The sequence below is a fragment of the Panthera tigris genome, chromosome E2 (genome assembly GCF_018350195.1).
Source record: "Panthera tigris isolate Pti1 chromosome E2, P.tigris_Pti1_mat1.1, whole genome shotgun sequence".
Taxonomy (NCBI): Eukaryota; Metazoa; Chordata; class Mammalia; order Carnivora; family Felidae; genus Panthera; species Panthera tigris.
Window position 1 is genome coordinate 42,394,675 of NC_056674.1, and position 18,142 is coordinate 42,412,816.

Consider the following 18,142-nt stretch of genomic DNA (forward strand, 5'->3'; position numbering starts at 1 on the left):
TCCTGTCTGGGCCTATTTTTCTGTGTGTCCTCAGGCAAGCCACTTGCCTCTCTGGGCCTGGTTCTCATCTGTGCATCTGGGAACAATCCCGGTAGGACACTACTCCAACCCCAGGCCCCTCCAGCTGTGGTCTAGGACTCATCCACTCCCAGCTCTTTCAGCCACAGACACTGGTGAAGAGCATGATGGTGACCTCAACAAGGAGCCACTGGGTGATCATTATGAATTTCCTACCATTAGGGAGTAAGAACGCTTTTGAGGGGGGCCTGAATGTGGAAGAAAAGCCTTTCAGGAAATTAGCACCAATGGCAGAAAAATTCATCAAAAGCTGGCAGAGACGTCTGTGGCTGATTCATGTTTCTTAACTAAGGAGCAGCTCTTCTGTCCTGGAGGAAGGACTGATATCCTCCAGGGCCTTCCAGAGACTCCAGATCCAAGACTCTAAAACTCTGGTTTTGTTGCTGGGCTTCTCAGGAGCACCACCAGGAGCACTACCATCAATTTGCTACCTCTGAAACATGGAATTCTGGAGTTCAGTGGTAGAAAAGGCCACTGGTGGGCAGGGATCTTGAGTTTTAATACAACTGTTTCCTCTGCTGTGTGACCTCAGACATTCATTTGGCCTCGCTGATCCTCCCTGCCAGAAGAAATCCTGACTGCCTGGCTTTTAGGTGACTAATTTATCTACAATACTCAGCACATCTGGGAAAAGAATAATTTTTTCAAAAAGTGAAGATGTAAACATACCCAAAAAACTCTTGGTAATGGAAATCTAATGTGAGAAACAGGGAAACAATCAGGAGCCCATTGTGCTGGGTGGTATAGGCCTCCCTCCCACATCGCCCAGGTATGGTAGACAAAAGAGCTATTGCAGCATGCACCTCCAGGGGGCACCACTTACTTGGTTTACAGTGTGAATGAAAGCCAGGCTGGCACCTGAGTTCCAGCCCTGCCTCCTCTGGGCTTGCCACCTGTACATGTGCTTACAACACACGTGCCTCAGAGAAGGCTCTGACTGGGCGATTGCTTGGTCACCACCTAACCAAAGCATCCACATCGAGCAGTCTTTGGAGGCCAGTGGACTCCCCTCAGTCCATCCAAGGCTGTCTTTGGCTACCAGAGGTGGTCCTTCTCAGTCATTTGATGCTAAAAGCAGCAGCCCCCAGCGCCTCAGGGAATCCCTTCCAGGGCCACACACTGATTCTGTCATTGCCACCTTCCCTGGCTCACTACAAAAGAAGGCAAGCCAGAGGCAGTTATCCTCTGCTATAGAAGAGCATGCACTCCCAGCCTTGCTCTGCCAGCTTCCTTTTCATTTTCAGGCCCCTTCTCAGCTCATTTTATGGTATTTTGACTGGACCTTGAATGAACTCAAATTGTTATCCAGGGCATCCCTTGACTGCCAATATTTATAGTTGGATTTGTATCAAAGTACAGAGTTGTAAAAATCCTAGAATTTCAGAGCCAGATGGGACCTTTAAGATTGTCATAGCCACCATTCTTTGAGAGCTTGTAACTTTGTGCCAGACACTAACCAAGGTACCATCTGGTGTTTTTGCCTGCCCAATGCATCCATTCCTTTTCCTGCTATATTGCCCTGTTGACAGCAATTCAGTGTCCACAGTTCAGGTATAAACAGATAACCTAAACATGGCCTATTAAAGTCAACCCCAGATTTTTGTGGGAGTATCAGGAAAGGGCAGTCCTCACCACTGGGGGGTGGGGGAGGGTAAGTCAGCATGTGAATGAAGCTAAAACAGAAAAACAGAACCAAGAGACTGAGAGAGATAGAGAGACAGACAGACAGATTTCTGGTGTCAGTGCTTGAATACCTGGATCCAGCCATGCCTGAAGTCACTTACACATGCAGAGCTTTCAGTTAAATGAGCTAACACTTTCCCTTTTTTGTGTGAGCCAATTTTTTGAAAAAAATTTTTTTTTCAACATTTTTTATTTATTTTTGGGACAGAGAGAGACAGAGCATGAACGGGGGAGGGGCAGAGAGAGAGGGAGACACAGAATCGGAAACAGGCTCCAGGCTCCGAGCCATCAGCCCAGAGCCTGACGCGGGGCTCGAACTCACGGACCGCGAGATCGTGACCTGGCTGAAGTCGGACGCTTAACCGACTGCGCCACCCAGGCGCCCCTGTGTGAGCCAATTTTAATTGGGCTTCCATTACTTGAAACCAAAACAGGGGCGCCTGGGTGGCTCAGTCGGTTAAGCGGCTGACTTCAGCTCAGGTCATGATCTCGCGGCCCGTGAGGGCTGTGAGTTCGAGCCCCGTGTCGGGCTCTGTGCTGACAGCTCAGAGCCTGGAGCCTGTTTCAGATTCTGTGTCTCCCTCTCTCTGACCCTCCCCTGTTCATGCTCTGTCTCTCTGTGTCTCAAAATTAAATAAATGTAAAAAAAAAAAAAAATTAAAAAAAAAAACAAAAACCAAAACAGTCCTGACAGATACAAGTAGATGTCTTTGTCCTCAATTTATAGATTTAAAAACTGAGGGTGGCACCTGGGTGCCTCAATCGGTTAAGCGCCTGACTCTTGATTTCGGCTCAGGTCACAATCCCAGGGTTGTGGGATCAAGACCCAAGCTGGGCTCTGTGCTTGGCATGGAGTCTGCTTAAGATTCTCTCTCCCTCTCTCCCTCTCTCTCTCTCTCTCTCTCTCTCTCTCTCTCTCTCTCTCATTCTCTAATTAAAAAACAAAAACAAAAAACTGAGGAACCACCTAGCTCTGGGATCTTAGAGAAGTCACTAAAATCCTCCAACATCAGGTTGCTCTAACAAAGAATAAAGGGACTGAATTTCTTCAACTTCAGGACACCTTTGCTCTTCTGAAATCTTTCTCTCCGGGTCTATCTAGCCATATGCTCTTAAATGAGATGGCCACTTGTTCTGAATCCCAATTTTCTGAGCTGCAAAATAGGACATTAATTCCTTCCCTCCTTACCTTGAAGGCACTTGGGAGAGTCCAATAAGAAAGTGTTTAGAAAATTACTTTTACTAAAGCAAATGTTATATAGTGTCCATATTTGATGGATGACAAATCTCAAGTCATACCAGACAACCATTCTCATCCCAAAGTGGCTCATGTCTCTTCCAAACAACTTTTAAAAGACTTTTTAAAAGAAAACTTAAGGAAGCACCTGCATGGCTCAGTCAGTGAAGCGTCCAACTTTGGCTCAGGTAATGATCTCATGGTTCGTGAATTCAAACCCCGCGTTGGGCTCTGGGCTGGCAGCTCAGAGCCTGCTTCAGATCCTCTCTCTCTCTCTCTCTCTCTGCCTCACCTCCCCCACTTCTCCCTCTTCTCTCTTTCAAAATATAAACGTTTTTAAACTTTATTTATTTTGAGAAAGGGAGAGATGAGAGAGCATGAGTGGGGGAAGGGCAGAGAGAGAGGGAGAGAGATTCCCAAGCAGGCTCCAAACAGCACAGAGCCCAATGCAGGGCTCAAACCCACAAACCCTGAGATCATGACCTGAGCCAAAGTCAGATGCTTAACCGAGCCTCTCAGGTGCCCCAATAAATAAGCATTTTTTAAAAAATGAAAAAAATAAAACTAAAAAAGGGGCACCAAGCTGCCTCAGTCAGTGGGGTATAAGTTTGAGCCCCTCATTGGGTGCAGAGATTACTTAAAAATAAAACCAATCAATCAATCAATAAAACTTAACAAGACCTTAAAACACTTTTATAAAGTGACTTCTCCACAGCATCTTATTGGCCAGAATCCAAGTCAGGCCAGATCCAAGTATACTAAGGGAGATGGCACCGGGTGAAGCTCTCTTTCAAATAACTCTTAGTCACTGTCACAGATCAAGTTCTCTAGAAAGTTTCGCTTGCAAGGTATTTATTAAAAAGTGCCCTTGGGATTAAATGTATTGCTAGCAAGGCCCGTGGGTAGTTCAGTCGGTTAGGCATCTGATCCTTGATTTTGGCTGAGGTCAAGATCTCATAGTCCGTGAGATTGAGCCCTGAGTTCAGTCTCCATGCTGGGCGTGGAGCCTGCTTAAGATTCTCTCTCTCGGGTGCCTGGCTGACTCAGTCTGTTGGCTCAGGTCATGATCTCACGAAAACCCCCGTTGGGCTCTGTGCTGGCAGGGTAGAGCCTGCTTGGAATTCTCTTTCCCTCTCTGCCCCTCTCTGACTTACTCTCATTCATGCACACTCTCTAGGTCTCTCTCAAAATAAATAAACACTAAAAAAAAAAAAAAAAAAAAAAAGATTCTCTCTCTTCCTCTCCCTCTGCCCCTCCCCTCTCAAAAATAATTAACTAATTATTTATTTATTTAAAAAACCCAAAATGTGTTGATGGGAGAGGAAAAAAGTAGAATTGGGTAGAGGGAGAAGTCAAGCTACACTGCAGCCCAACAACAGCTTGAGGTGACTACACAGAGAGCCCTGGAGCTCATGTGGCCCATCAGGATTGCTCTGCTGGGCCTTTATACTCCCATCACCAGTCATTGTTTTTTTGTTGTTGCTGTTTGTTTGTTAAAGTTTATTTATTTTGAGGAAGGAAGGGGCAGAGAGAGGGGGAGAGAGAGAACCTCAAGCAGGCTCCACAATGTCAGCACAGAGGCCCACCAGGGACTTGATCCCATGACCCTGGGATCATGACCTGAGCTGACATCAAGTCAGACACTTAACTGACTGAGCCACCCAGGCACCCCTCCCATCTCCAGTCATTGGATGTAAGCTGCCCAGAAAGGAAGACTTGAAGGTAGCTCTCTATAGCTCAGGGAACCCCAGAAAGGGGTGAGAGCAATCCCAGCTGCTAGGTAGCAGACCTTCAGTGAAGAGGGATCTAGGTGGCTCATCTGTGTCCGTCTCAATCACCAACACTACTTAAGCTTCAAGGCATCCTGGGAGCTCCCCTGGGGCAGAAGGAGCAAGCTTTCCTAGCATCAGGTGGGCTAGGGAAGCTACCAACTGTGGGGCACCTTTGAGGAGGCTAGGTCTGGTCTCCAGGTCAGGCATTGGTGTGGAGCAGTCATTCTCCCAGCAGTTCTCAGAGGCCTCTGAGCCCATGTTTAGTGAAAGAGCATGAATTTGCCTGGCTGAGAATGGGGAAAGAAGCAAGTTAGACAGCGGAGGTTAACCAGGGCTAGAACAGTCTGAAGCTGAGCTCCTTGCCTATTCACTCAGAAGTATCATCTAGAAGAAGAGAATTATTGTCTGCTTTATTAATTGCTCCGTTTGTGTTCCTAGAGGAAAGGCAGTCTGATGAGGAGGCTGTGGGCTAGTAATTCTGTCTGCCTACTTGCAAGACAAGTCAGGGAAACCCTGACTGTCAGGATGGTTTAGAGCTTGGGAAATTTGGGAAAGAACCCAAGAACAGTGCATGGTATCAAGGCATCATCAACATGGAGCAAAAAGGAGAGAAGGTAAAAGAGGATGCATTTGGATTCAAGAGTCAATAATGAGCCAGAAGTGAATGTTGAATTATTCAACCTCCTTTATTGATCCATTGATCTCTATCTGCAGGTCTTGGTTTATTCTTGGTTGGCATTTCCTGTGTCTGAGACACTGAGAAGAAAAATGGGGGGAGGAAGGATTTTTAAGACTCAGGAAGAGAGAAGAGGCAGTGCCAAAGAGAAATTTGACCAGCAACAAATATCAAGAATCTTAAAATACCCATACTTTTTGATATAGGGGTTCTGCTTCTGGATATTGACCCTAAAATCACTATCAAAAACATTAAGAAAAATCCTTAAGCACCACAATGTTCACAGAAGCCTATTTTATAACAGTAAATAATGGGAAACAACCTGAATAAATGCCCAACAATAGGAGATCAGCCAGGATGTCATTAGTTTTATATAATTACATGGGAAAATACTTATGCCATAGGTTAGGTAATAAAGGCCATTCAAAACTGTACCATAGAACATCATAACTATGTGCAGGGCACCTGGGTGGCTCAGTCGGTTTCGTTAGGTGTCTGACTCTTTTTTTTTTTAATGTTTATTTATTTTTGAGATAAAGAGAGATAGAGCATGAACGGAAGAGGGTCAGAGAGAGAGGGAGACACAGAATCCGAAGCAGGCTCCAGGCTCTGAGCTGTCAGCACAGAGCCCAACGTAGGGCTCGAACTCACAGACTGCGAGATCATGACCTGAGCTGGAGTTGGAAGCTCAACCGACTGAGCCACCCAGGAGCCCCAAGATGTCCGACTCTTGATATGGGTTCAGGTCCTGATCTCGTCATGAGATCAAGGCTCGAGTTGGGCTCCGCACTGATTCTCTCTCTCCCTCTCTCTCTGCCCCTCCCCTGCTCACGCTCCCTGTCTCGCTCTCAAAATAAATAACTAAAAAAAAAACCAAAAAAACCAGCATAGTTATGTGAAGAAACATAGCTGGAGAAAGGCCAAAGAAAATATACTTAAATGCATGTTTAATTATTAAAAAAATTAAAAAAAAATTTTTTTTTTGAGAGAGAGAGACAGACAGACAGAACATGAGCAGGGGACGGGCAGAGAGAGAGGGAGACACAGAATCTGAAGCAGGCTCCAGGCTCTGAGCTGTCAGCACAGAGCTCGATGCAGGGCTCGAACTTGAGAACCGTGAGATCATGACCTGAGCCGAAGTCGGACGCTTAACTGACTGAGCCACCCAGGCACCCTACTGTATATTTAATTATAATTAAATTACTGTTTTGAGGTGGTAAGACTATCTTCTTTTCCTATATTCCTATATTTCCTCAGTTTTCTACAAAAAATATGCACGAGTTTTAAATAATTAAAAAAATGTAAGGGTGAGGCAAAAGACACTCATATGAAGACTGCACAGTAGTAAAACGAACACAAATTAGTGGGGAGCCAAATCCTCCCAGGATGCTACTATGTCCTAGGTGTACTGGCCATCTCCTTGATGCATCATCGTATGGCCCAAATGATAGAGTAAGGGACACTGTGGAGTGGTCTATGGAGGACAATCAAAGGCCCCTGAACTTATATTCAAAGAAAAAATGTGAGTTATTGCAGCAGAGAAAGGGGAGGAAGTCATGCTAGATAGAGGGTATATACAGTAAAAGCAAAGGCACTGAGGCATGTGGGAAATGTAACAGGTCAGTATGGCTGGATTGCCACATACCACAGGGAGAAATGATGAGAGATGGGATTGGAAAGGAAAGGGAGTCATGAATGCTGGGCTGACAGTCCTTGCCTCTCTGCCATAGGCAAATGAGAGACTTGAGGGAGGGGCTCGGGGGAGGGGTGGTGCGGTTAGAGCTCACCACTGCCATTCTCTAGTCCCCTAGTCTCGTCTGTTTCCCATCACCCGCCAGAAACTTGGGAGAGCAGGGGAGGAGAAGGGGAGCAGTCCCAAACAGCCCTCCAAGACTGGTCAGCTAGGCCTCCTGACCCCAGCCTGGCCCTCTTCCCAGTACACAAGGCTCGGTCCCCATCCTCAGGCACCCAGACAAACCCCTCCGCCTCCCATGACAAAGAGGCTCCTTAGGCCCGGGCAAGATTTGCAAACGTCAAACTTGTAATTATAAGGATGAAATCATCTGGTTCCTTTTAAGCAAACGGGTTTATTGATCCCAACACTGAAGAAATGCTATTCTGGGGAAACTTACTCCTCTCAGTTTTCCTCTCCCAGTGGGATGGCTGAGCTGGTGGGGGAGGGTGGCAGGGGAGCTAAGAAGGGGAAGAACCTCCTGGGAGGGGAAATTCTTAAGGACCTAGGGGTGAGTTTTATGGTGTACTTAAATTATATCTCAAAAAAAAATTCTTTAGGGCCCAGAAAACTGCCTCAATTAGGCAGATGACACACTCACCCCAGACTTAGGCACATCTCCATCCCCAGACTAGAAGCTAGGTAGACCTGGGGCTTTAGGAACTGTGCCAACCATTAATTTCCCTTCTCTCTCACCCCCATCAAGTCTCATTTGTGACTCCAGATCCTATTTGTTTCAAGATGGCACAATATTTCCCTAGTAACTGAAGGGAAACTGTTTCCTTAGAAAAAAATACACTAGAGGCTCAGGGGTGTGGGAAGACCCCACCCTCTCTTTGAGGAGACGCAGATGTGGGGAGCTGCTGACACCATACCTAGATAAAGCCATACTTTCTGCTGGACTTAGGGAGAAAGGATGTCTAGGCCTTGACCTTCCAAGCCAAGGAAAGACAAACAATTGGGCTCAGGGGCAGGAATGTAAAACCATCAAGGGCAAGGAACTGATTCTGCCATAAGGCCCATGATAGGATTCCTTCATTCTACCTGTTGGGGACCCTTTGGGAGCATGGCAGGGTGCTTGAGAAGGAAGGGCCTTGGCCGCAACTCTGCATGAGCTGGCAGTTCAGCTAGAGAGACAAGCAGGGCTTTTGGCATCTTCACCAGCAGATGCCTTAGGCTGGAATAGTTAAGAGCACAGACCTGGGATTGCCAGCACCCCTCTGCCCCCTCCCCCCCGTGCCTCAGTTTTTCTTCATCTGTAGAATAGAGTCAATAATACCAAACTTGCAGGATTATAGTAAGGAGTAAATGAAGATGATATACCCCAATGCCATTTTGTTATCTCTGATGGGTCAAGGTCTTGTCATTGTCCTGTGGTCACTTATTTACATTTTCAGACTTTCTATTTCTTCATCTGTCAGATTGGGACAAGAAGACTTGTCTTGGAAAGTGGTTCTCTGAATGAACTTTGAGATAAGGGACATAAAAACACCTAGCTCACAGCTTCGCAGTTGGGTCGAACAATTGAGGGTTCCCATCCCCTGCTCAGTGTTACTATGCATTTTCTGTCCACCCATTCAAGATTGGTCAGGGAGTCCTATAGGAGCAGCTGCTCCAGGAAGACAGGGAAGAAGAGGCCCTAGGCTGGCTGAATCCTCAGGAAAGGAAGACTCCAAGCAGCAGGGCTTCAGAGAGAATTCAGCTAGGTTTGGGGAGTGGGAAGGGTGTTTCTAGGCAAAGAACAGATACACACAGTCCACAGTTGGATCCTATTAGAGCTGGTTCTTAGCAAACATCTCCATGGGGTAGTGCCTGGACCAATCCATACCGAGCTGGACAGAAACATAGAGTTAAACATACCTAAATTTCACATGGGTGAAATTTGCCTTTATTAATTTCCTTTAATGTAACTTTTTTAAATAAGTGAAAATTTTTTTCACAAGAAAAAAAGGCATACAGAGGTCAGCCGAGGAGATGGCCTCCTTCAGCCTGCGGCTTGTTTCCCAGGCGTCCTGGCTGGTTGGATGCCAGACAATGCCGAGTGGGTTATCCTGTGGCCTGGAGTTGCCAAAGGCTGTCTGTGGTGCTGCTGTTCTGGATCTGCCTCGCAGGCTTTCTCATCCCTTTCCCTCAAGACATCACTCCCTACCCCCATGAGGCTGACAATTCGTGTACTCTGTCCTGCTCTGTACTCCCACCCTCCGCCAAGATCAGCTGTAGGTCTATGAGCCCTACCTGGACCCATTGTGGAGTAAGAGTGCTGCCTTGTGGATCATTCTTTAGAGACAGAAATGGAAAGTTTTATACTAAAGTATACCTAAATGACTATGATGGCGCTGAATGGTGCAACATGGGATATACTCTTTTCCTACCGTAGAGGCTGACCCCCAAAACTCTGCTCCCCTGACCACTGGCCTTCAGACAGTCCTGTTGACTGGTACCAAAGTCATCGTTTGCCTCTCATTTAGACAATGGCTGCATTGTCCTAGCATCCGAAGGTCTTTGCTGGACTGGAAAGACTTAAAGCAGAGGTGGCAGATGGATGAAAGCTTCTGTTTCTTGTGGCTTAATTCTACTTCTACCTTGGTGCCTTGGAGTGGATGCTGCCTCACCCACCTCTCAACATAAGATGCAGATGTTCTAAGGCTGGTTTTGTCTACACTTTTCCTATGATGATTTGGAGCTCCCCCTCCAGTTTCACCAGAACCTTTAGGCAGCAAAATAAAAATGGCAACCTTGGGGCACTTGGGTGGCTCAGTTGGTTAAGTGTCTGACTCTTGATTTCAGCTCAGGTCATGATCTCATGGTTTGTGAGATTAAGCCCCTGAGTCAGCCTCTGCTCTGACAGCGAGGAGCCTGCTTGGAGTTCTCTCTCTCCCTCTCTCTCTCTGCCCCTCCCGAGCTCTTTCTTTCTTTCCCTTTCAAAACAATAAACATTTTTAAAAATGGCATCTTTTGCCAGCTGTAGCTGATACAAACTGCTCAGTAGGCCCACAATGCACTTTCACTCCTTCTTTTTGGAGAAACTACTCTTCCCTTCTTTCAACTCATCAGGGTCTATCTGAAGCTGCCCATTCCAGGCCTCTAACAGTCCTGATGGGAAAGCCCGTGTAATAAGCTGACCAATGTCATCATGTCAGCCTGGACATGGTGATTTGGTAGAGGGGAGAGTATGTGACTCAGACTGGGCCAAAGTCCTTCCCAGAAATATGACTTAGAAATGGAGAAGTAGCTGCTCCCATCCTTTGCCAGGAAATGAATGGCATTGAAGAGAGCATAAGAAAGTTAAACAGTGACAAGAAATGGAGAAATAGAAAAGAAAAAGAGACTATCTATCCCTCTCTTTGATTTATTTACTTAAACTAAAACGGTCCCTTTGTACCTTTAAGTTTACTTGAATTGGGTTTTTGTCACTTGCAACTGAAAGAGACTTGAGGGAAGAATCTGAGATAGATGGAGGCCCACCTGTATCTATACCCTTTCTATTTGTGCACACTCATATATTCACACAGGTTTGCTGTGGGCCAGGGAAGCATGCCCTTGGAAAGAGTTGATTCTATGTTTGCTATTCAGAAAGTGTGTTTGTTAAAACCACTAACCTACAGGTTCCACTCTACTGAAAACTCCCTTCCTGACCTTGGGAAATTGATTAATCTCTGGACCTCAGTTAGGGTGACCTACCATCCTTGTTTGCCAGGGACAGAGTGGTTTCCTAGGACATGGAACTTTCATTGTTAAAACCAGGATCGTGTCTGGAAAAGCTGGACAGTTGGTTACCCTAGCTCACTTCCATATCTGTAAAACTGAGATTAAACTAGACAGGGTTAGGAAATTCTGCCCCACCCTGCATTCAGGTCTACATTGCCAATTGCCCTCAACACTTATTCTTGTGAGTTTTAAATTTGCAATATGGCCAGCTACTATCAATCAGAGTTGGCACCTATTTGCCATCTTTTTTTTTCCTTTATTTATTTTGAAAGAGAGAGAGAGAGAGAGAGAGAGAGAGAATCCCAAGCAGGTTCCAGGCTGACAGCTTGAAGCCCAAACTCACCAACTTTAAGATCATTACCTGAGCAGAAATCAAGAGTCGGACGCTTAACTGACTGAGCCACTCAGGCACCCTGTATTTGCAATCTCTGCACTGAATTTTTGGCTAGCTGGAATTTTAAGGATCAGAATTTATCGAGGACCAACTCTGAGTCAGGCTCTGCCATAAATCCCATGTAAGACTCTCTCCAGCTTGGGCTAAATAACTTGCCTATAACTTGTGAATCTTTTTTAGGGCTTGACTGCACATTTGCGTAAATATATGGACTGGCCTTAGGTTATATAATTCAACTTTTCTTCTTTAGAAACTTAAATTTACTGGGTGCTCATTATGTGTTAGACCTACATAAAGACTCTCAACGCCAACACTGAGAGCTTGTGAGTGTCCGCATTTTGCGAACAGGCAAACTGAGGCTTAGCATCCAGTGCTTGTGTAAGGTTTGTGTAAGCAGTGGAGTGAAATCCCAGCTAAGGCCTGACTCCCACCAGCTCAGACCTTTCCACCATGATGCGGATTCAGCGAGATTCTCTGGTTTGTTTCCACCTTTAATCTTTGATAGGCACAGCCTACACCCCTCCCTGTCGGTTTTTCGGACACAAAGTCCCCAAGGACTTAAGTTTCCTCACTCACGTTCAGGTGACAATCTGGGGTCACTCCAAGCAGCTGAGAAGCCCCAAAGTTTCATACAGTCGACAGAAAGGAAGCGCGCGAACGGCTCCCTCTCTCCAAGGTCCGGGCAGATGTCCGCAGAGCAGTTCCACACAGAGGAAACCGCGGGCCCGCAAGGGTTAGAAGGCCGCACCTCTGGCTCGCTGCAGTCCAGCCGCCCCGCAAGCGGGTGGGCGGCGCATGCGCGGCTCCGGTCGCAGAGTTGTGAATGGTGCGTTTTGTTTGCCGGAGTTTGGGGCGGGCGGGCGCACGAGGAGGAGGGGTGGGGCCGACCGGGGCGGGGCGGACGGGCGGGCTTGCGAGGTGGGCGGCGAGAGGAAGTGGCGGCGGCGGCGGCCAGGGGAGGCGAGTGCTGGGTCGGCGCGGGCGGTAGGCAACGGCTAAGGCGGCGGCGGCGTGGGCTGGGCTCGAGCGGGCGGCGGCACCTCAGACTCCCGGGAGCTGGAGCCCACGCGGGCGGGCGCCTGAAACAAAGGGAAGCGAGAGTCAGGGCGCCGCGGGTGGGCGGTCAGTCGGTCAGCGCGGAGCCGGCCAGCGGGTGCCGCGCAAGTCCGGAGCCCGGCCGGCCGGCGCGGCCTCAGGGCGGGAAGATGCCGCGCGTCGTGCCTGACCAGAGAAGCAAGTTCGAGAACGAGGAGTTCTTCAGGAAGCTGAGCCGCGAATGCGAGGTGAGGCAGACAGGCGGCGCGGAGGCCGCGGCGCGCCCCGAGTGGGCCCGGGCAGAGAAAAGTTTGGGTGGCGCGCCCGCAGAGGGGCAATCTCGCCCGGGCAGCCGCCTGCCCGCAGACTCTGCTTGTCCTTATCTGCGCCGCGCGGGGCGGGCGGGCGCGTAGGCGGCGGTCGCGGATTTGGCTCCTGATTTCGGGGCGTCTCTGCCTTGCAGATTAAGTACACGGGCTTCAGGGACCGGCCCCACGAGGAGCGCCAGGCGCGCTTCCAGAACGCCTGCCGCGACGGCCGCTCGGAAATCGTAAGTCGGCGGGGCACGGGAACGGGGGGCTCAGGGCGCGGGGACCGAGGCGCGCGCGGGTCACTTGTTGCGCGGGGGCCGCCGCGGCCCAGGCCGGTTCCGGACGGCGCCGCGGACGCCGCGGCTCCCGGAACTGAGCGGGCGCCGTCTCACTTCCTACTCGGGATTCAAAATGAGAAACAAGACACTGGCGGGCCGCGTCCTCGCGGGAAGACGCTTCCCTGTGGCCCTCTGCGGGTCGGTTATGTTTCCCAGGCACGACTCGACAGTTTGCCGCGTGTGGAACTCACACCGGAGCCCAACTGTACAAGGAAAGCTCATTGTACAGGCTGTGACACTGATAAAGGGTTTGGCGTGTTTGTACGGAAGAAAACACCCATTCGGAAAAAGAATTCGGCTTCATTCAAAGATCTGATTCCTGGACGATAGTTTGTTTCTAAGACGCGGGATTTGTTGGTAAATCTGTAGGTGAAGCTGTTTCACTCCCATTATAGCTTACAATAAATCTTTATGCCAGTTATCTATTGTCTTAGTAGAGGGGGAAAAGCCCTAAAGAATGAGCCATCTTAGAATGAATGTTAAGCCTCGGGAGAATCAGAAAGAAACCATTGTCTTTCTTCAAACCTGAAAAACATACCCTGTTTAGTGCTGGAGTTCCCAAAGAATTGCATGGATTTGCGAAACCCACAGTTGATTTGAGGCCATGTTTTAGGTGGTAGATTTAGTGCTTCGCGTCCACCAAACCTTCAGGTGTCTCATGTTTTGGGTTGTCCTATTGGAGGTGCTAATGAGGAGGCAGTGAAGAAGCCAAAGAGTAAGTAGGAAGAAGCTAAAAAAAAAGAGATCGATAATTAATTAAAAAAATTAAAAAGTTGAAATACTGTGTAATGGAATCCAGTTATCTACTCTGAACTGGACCCATTTGCATTTGCAGAGACTTGAAGCCAGGGTGCAGTTTGAATTCGGGTTAACAATAGGAAGACATGTTGAAACATTAACTTCTCCCCTCTCCTTTAGACGATATACTTTATTGAGATACAATTCACATGCCATGAAATTCACCCTTTTCATCACCTAAATCAACTTTGTTTTTAAAGAATATTTAAAATGAATATTTTGCTATTTAAAATGAAGGCTTTTTCGAATTCTGTTACAGGTAATGTGAAAGGTACTGGCTAAATTTATTAGGAGCTCTAGAATATTTGGTCATTAGTGAATGTTATGAAAGAAAATCTCTAGCTTTTAGCCCACTTCCAAGTTTCTTGAGTAGTTATAATAATTATGTGATTAAAATGCCTAAGACATATTTTCGGTTTTGGCACTGAGTAGTAGAAGAATCATTCATTAGTTGGTCCGGTGATTGTATCATCCTTTGTCTGGGTTTCCTTTTGCAAAAGGTGGATGGTATACCTAACCAGTGGATTTCCTGGAGTTAATTGATGTAAGTGTGAAAGATAAGGCACAAAGTACTGTCATGATTTTTTAGAGCTGAGGGTTTTTTTTTTTTGGAAACCTAGTGAAGCATAGCTATTAGGGTGTTTTCTGTCATATCAGAGACTTTGCTGTATTTAATTATGAATTGGGAGTATAATTTAACCCACAGTATATCTGAATTGCTGTATTGTAGTATTATAAATAGTTGCTTGTATTTACCATATATTTCTTCCAGGGATAAATCAGACAAACATTCTAGGCCTTCTTCTCTTCCAAATATCTGGTCTGCAAATTTTAATAAGTTCTTAATATCTGACAAGTATTAAAAGTTAAAGGGTAGATTGAATTCTGTATAAGATGTACACTTAAGGTAACATGCATGTCTTAATTCATTGAATAATGTAACTATTTGTATTTGGGAAGGAATTTCACATTCCCCCTTTGTATAGTACCCCCCTCCCCCCCGGCCTTAATTCAGTATTCTCCACGTTTAAGTAATGAGGTCCCTAGCTCCTAGAGGGTGGAGACCACATTAATTCTGTGGTGTATGCATTAATATACTCCCCCCTAAACAGGTACTTGGCATAATGCCTTTTGTATCATAGGTACTTGATTAATTGAATTTAGAGGTTACCTAATATAATGTCTAAAATTTTTTTTTTTTTACTTAGGAAATGTGTGGCTTTTATTTATTTGGTTGTGGAAAGTAGGTGTGGAAAAGGCATTATTTTGCCTGTGTTTTGACAGCAGCTATGTATAGTATATAGGCATAGTTTCCAAAACTATTACCAACCTTCCCTCTCCTCTTATTCTTTTAATTTTGAACATCTCCTTAGTGTGTCACTGAAGTTAATGAATTTATTTTGTATTTAGATAGATGTGATTATAACTATAAAACTTACTAGACTCCATATCATAGCATGAATAAAAATGATTATGGGTGAGGGGTAGAATCTGTTGGGTAAAGTCTGATTTATTCCTGGTAAGTTCTTATTGTGGTAAGAGTGTTGGAGAAGTCTTCAACGCCAATGATTAATAAAAGAGAAGAATACTTAGGACAGGTATGGTGACTACTCTGACAGCAGTAAAAATTATATTTTTAATCCTGATGATGGCAGGATAAAGGTATGTTGGATCAACACAAGGGGTGTTATTTTCTAATTTGTGAAATCTGTAAAATAATCGCCGGGACAACCTGGAAATCTTATATATAGTCAGTGATAACATTGTAGCATTTTTATGTTTTTGAACCAATTTTCCCAGTTATGTGTGCATAGATATTCCATTAAAAAAGAGTTCTGTGGTCAAATAAATTCGTGAAATGCTATTCTAGAATGATCTGTTTTTTACCACTTCTCTCTGAAAGAGGGATCTTGATGAGATAATGGGCATGAAGTGATGAAGCAGGAAATCTCTTCTGAGGTTGGTCTTCAGACAGGAGGTGAGGTAATAAGATCTGTAGACTGTCTTTACTTAGCACTGAGCTGATTTGGGGTACACTGCGGGTGGAAGGATTTGTTTACTAGGTGAATACTAAAGAAACACGCCTGGGGATTTGGACACAAGGCATTCATTGATGGGCTGCATCGCTTATCTGCCTGCCACCACTCCACTCTGAGAATTTATTATCTGAGGCTGAAAAAGTTAGCTCTCTTATCCGGTTCCAAATGATTTCTCTTAGGTTATTTAGTAAATACTTAAATAGCATTTACTTGGTACTATTGTAAGTATTTTACAAATATTAATTACTGGAGAAACCGAGGTACAGCTAAGTCACTTACTTCAGCCTAGGCAGTTTGCCTTCTAGAGTCTGCTTTTCTTTTGAACCCTAGGTTCGTTTCACTCCATTTGATTGTTTTTTTAAACTTGGTTTTATTAATGGGGGAAGATTTTTATTTTAAGGTTAATGTTGTAATATTGTTGTTTGTTCAGTCCCTATTCACATAAAATATTTGCCACAAGAAAGAGTATCCAGATGATTAGGGAAATACTATCAAAAATATCTGTAGAGATTTAGTAATTATGTTGACAGTTGTACCTGAAGTACCAATAATAGAAATAGGGAATAAATTTTTACCTCTAATAAAGAATCTAAGCTATAAATTCTCAGGGGTACTAGCAGGTAGCTGACTCAGCCAGTGGCTTTAAACAAATTACCCCAGATGTGAACCCCTTGCTTTTTCAGATGAAGATTCCTTGATGGGAAACACAAAGTATGTTGTAGAACTTTAATTAGTAAAATAAAACAAAAACGTTCTCTCGTTTCAACAAAGAAAGAAGAGTTTACATTGAGATGATTAAAAATGTTTGTTTTTTTTTCAAAATGTTTTTTACTTATTTCTTTCTCTCTGAATTTCCCTTGGGAAGAGGGACGCCGTTATTTCCATTTTTTACTTTGAGGAAATATAAATCGCTTAGGGGCTACACAGAATACTTTATTGAAATGGTTTCAGATTGTTCCATATGTTGAACCATGCATCCAAATCTTATTATAAATATTAGATGAATGCTCGTTTGTATAGTCATATCCAGTTCTCCTAAAATTAAATTTTAGAAAATGCATATTTTTTAAATCACCTAAGGTTGTAGCCAGATGAGAAGTTCATCACATCATATGCTAATGTATTTATCCGAGGAGACAGTCGCGAGCATTTTTAACCTGAGCTTTAAAGCATAGTGTTTCATTGAGCAAGGGAAATCAAGAGAAATTAAAATGTCTCCATTTATACAACTTTAAATTGTGGTATGCTTTAAAATTCAAAATGTTTAGATCTTCAGTGTTTTTCACATTTAAAAATAGAAGTTTTTAAATTCAAGGAGATGGCTTCTGGTTAGACATTAGCAATGCAAGATCCTAACGTCAGCAAAAAATGACCTGAAAGAAAGTATTGATTCCATGTCTGATTTTATATTTAAGCAGCCAATGGCAAATGTCCTCAAAATGGAATCAGATGTTTGTAACTTAATACTTAAGAAAAATGATGAGTGTGTGTTTTTTACTTTTAAGTATTCTCGGTGCTGCCTGGCTTAAGACAGAAACTGATGTAAAAATAAATGACTGCCTGCATAATTTATGTAATGTCCTGCTCCTGATCCTGTTTGTATTGATTTTTCTAAAAGGCTTTTGTGGCCACAGGAACCAATCTATCTCTCCAGTTTTTTCCGGCCAGCTGGCAGGGAGAACAACGACAGACACCTAGCCGGGAGTATGTGGACTTAGAAAGAGAAGCAGGCAAGGTAGGAAACATTTCTTTGCAATTTGAAATACTGTGGATTGTTGTATTAGAGATTATCGGAAGATTTACAGTTTAATGAAGAGATCACAGGTGTGATTATATAGGCATATGGTTAGATTTGTTTTCATGTTATAAGAATGTAGTACAATTTTAAAAATTGCTGTCAAATTTTTTATGTGATTTTATAACTAATTTCATGTACATGATATTCATCATAGAAACTTCTAGCCCTTAAAGATGAGTAGTGTGCTTTCTTACGTGTAACATATAACACTTAATTCCTTTAAAAGTGTTAACAGGAATTTTTTGTTTTACTAACCTAGGTGACTACCATGCTATAAAAAAATAAAAAGAAGAGAAAAATGGGAAAAGCCATAAAATGTAATAATATTTAGAAATACCTCATGGGTAACTTTCTACTTCTGTTACTACTTCAAATTTAATTTTGATAAGAACAGTGAAAACTTTAACCTGGAAATAATGTTTTTATTTTGAGGAAAAGCTGGGAAAATAAATCAATGCCTTAAATTTTTTATGGTGGAAGTTTAGTTTGAAGCTGTAAAATGTGTAAGCTGAGAGCTCTATTAAATTCTGGTTTAAATGTATG

At 44.6% G+C, this 18,142-nt stretch overlaps 1 protein-coding gene and 1 long non-coding RNA gene across 3 annotated transcripts in view; one reads left to right on the top strand and one right to left on the bottom strand.

The window, feature by feature from the left end:
• Positions 1–5,437: 5,437 nt before the first annotated feature.
• LOC122234369 lies at positions 5,438–12,102 on the bottom strand. The gene is made up of 2 exons (XR_006212145.1): positions 11,857–12,102; positions 5,438–5,526 (listed from the first exon to the last, which is right to left on the bottom strand). It is a non-coding gene; the product is annotated as an uncharacterized LOC122234369 (long non-coding RNA).
• Positions 12,103–12,251: 149 nt separating this feature from the next.
• Positions 12,252–18,142, top strand: part of CBFB (core-binding factor subunit beta) — a 53,392-nt gene continuing 47,501 nt past the window's right edge. For both annotated transcript variants that reach the window (XM_042970520.1, XM_042970519.1), the window contains exons 1-3: positions 12,252–12,563; positions 12,779–12,865; positions 17,420–17,536. In XM_042970520.1, coding sequence (XP_042826454.1) covers positions 12,486–12,563; positions 12,779–12,865; positions 17,420–17,536 — 282 coding nt within the window. In that variant the 5' untranslated portion in view covers positions 12,252–12,485. The remainder of the gene's footprint in view (positions 12,564–12,778; positions 12,866–17,419; positions 17,537–18,142) is intronic.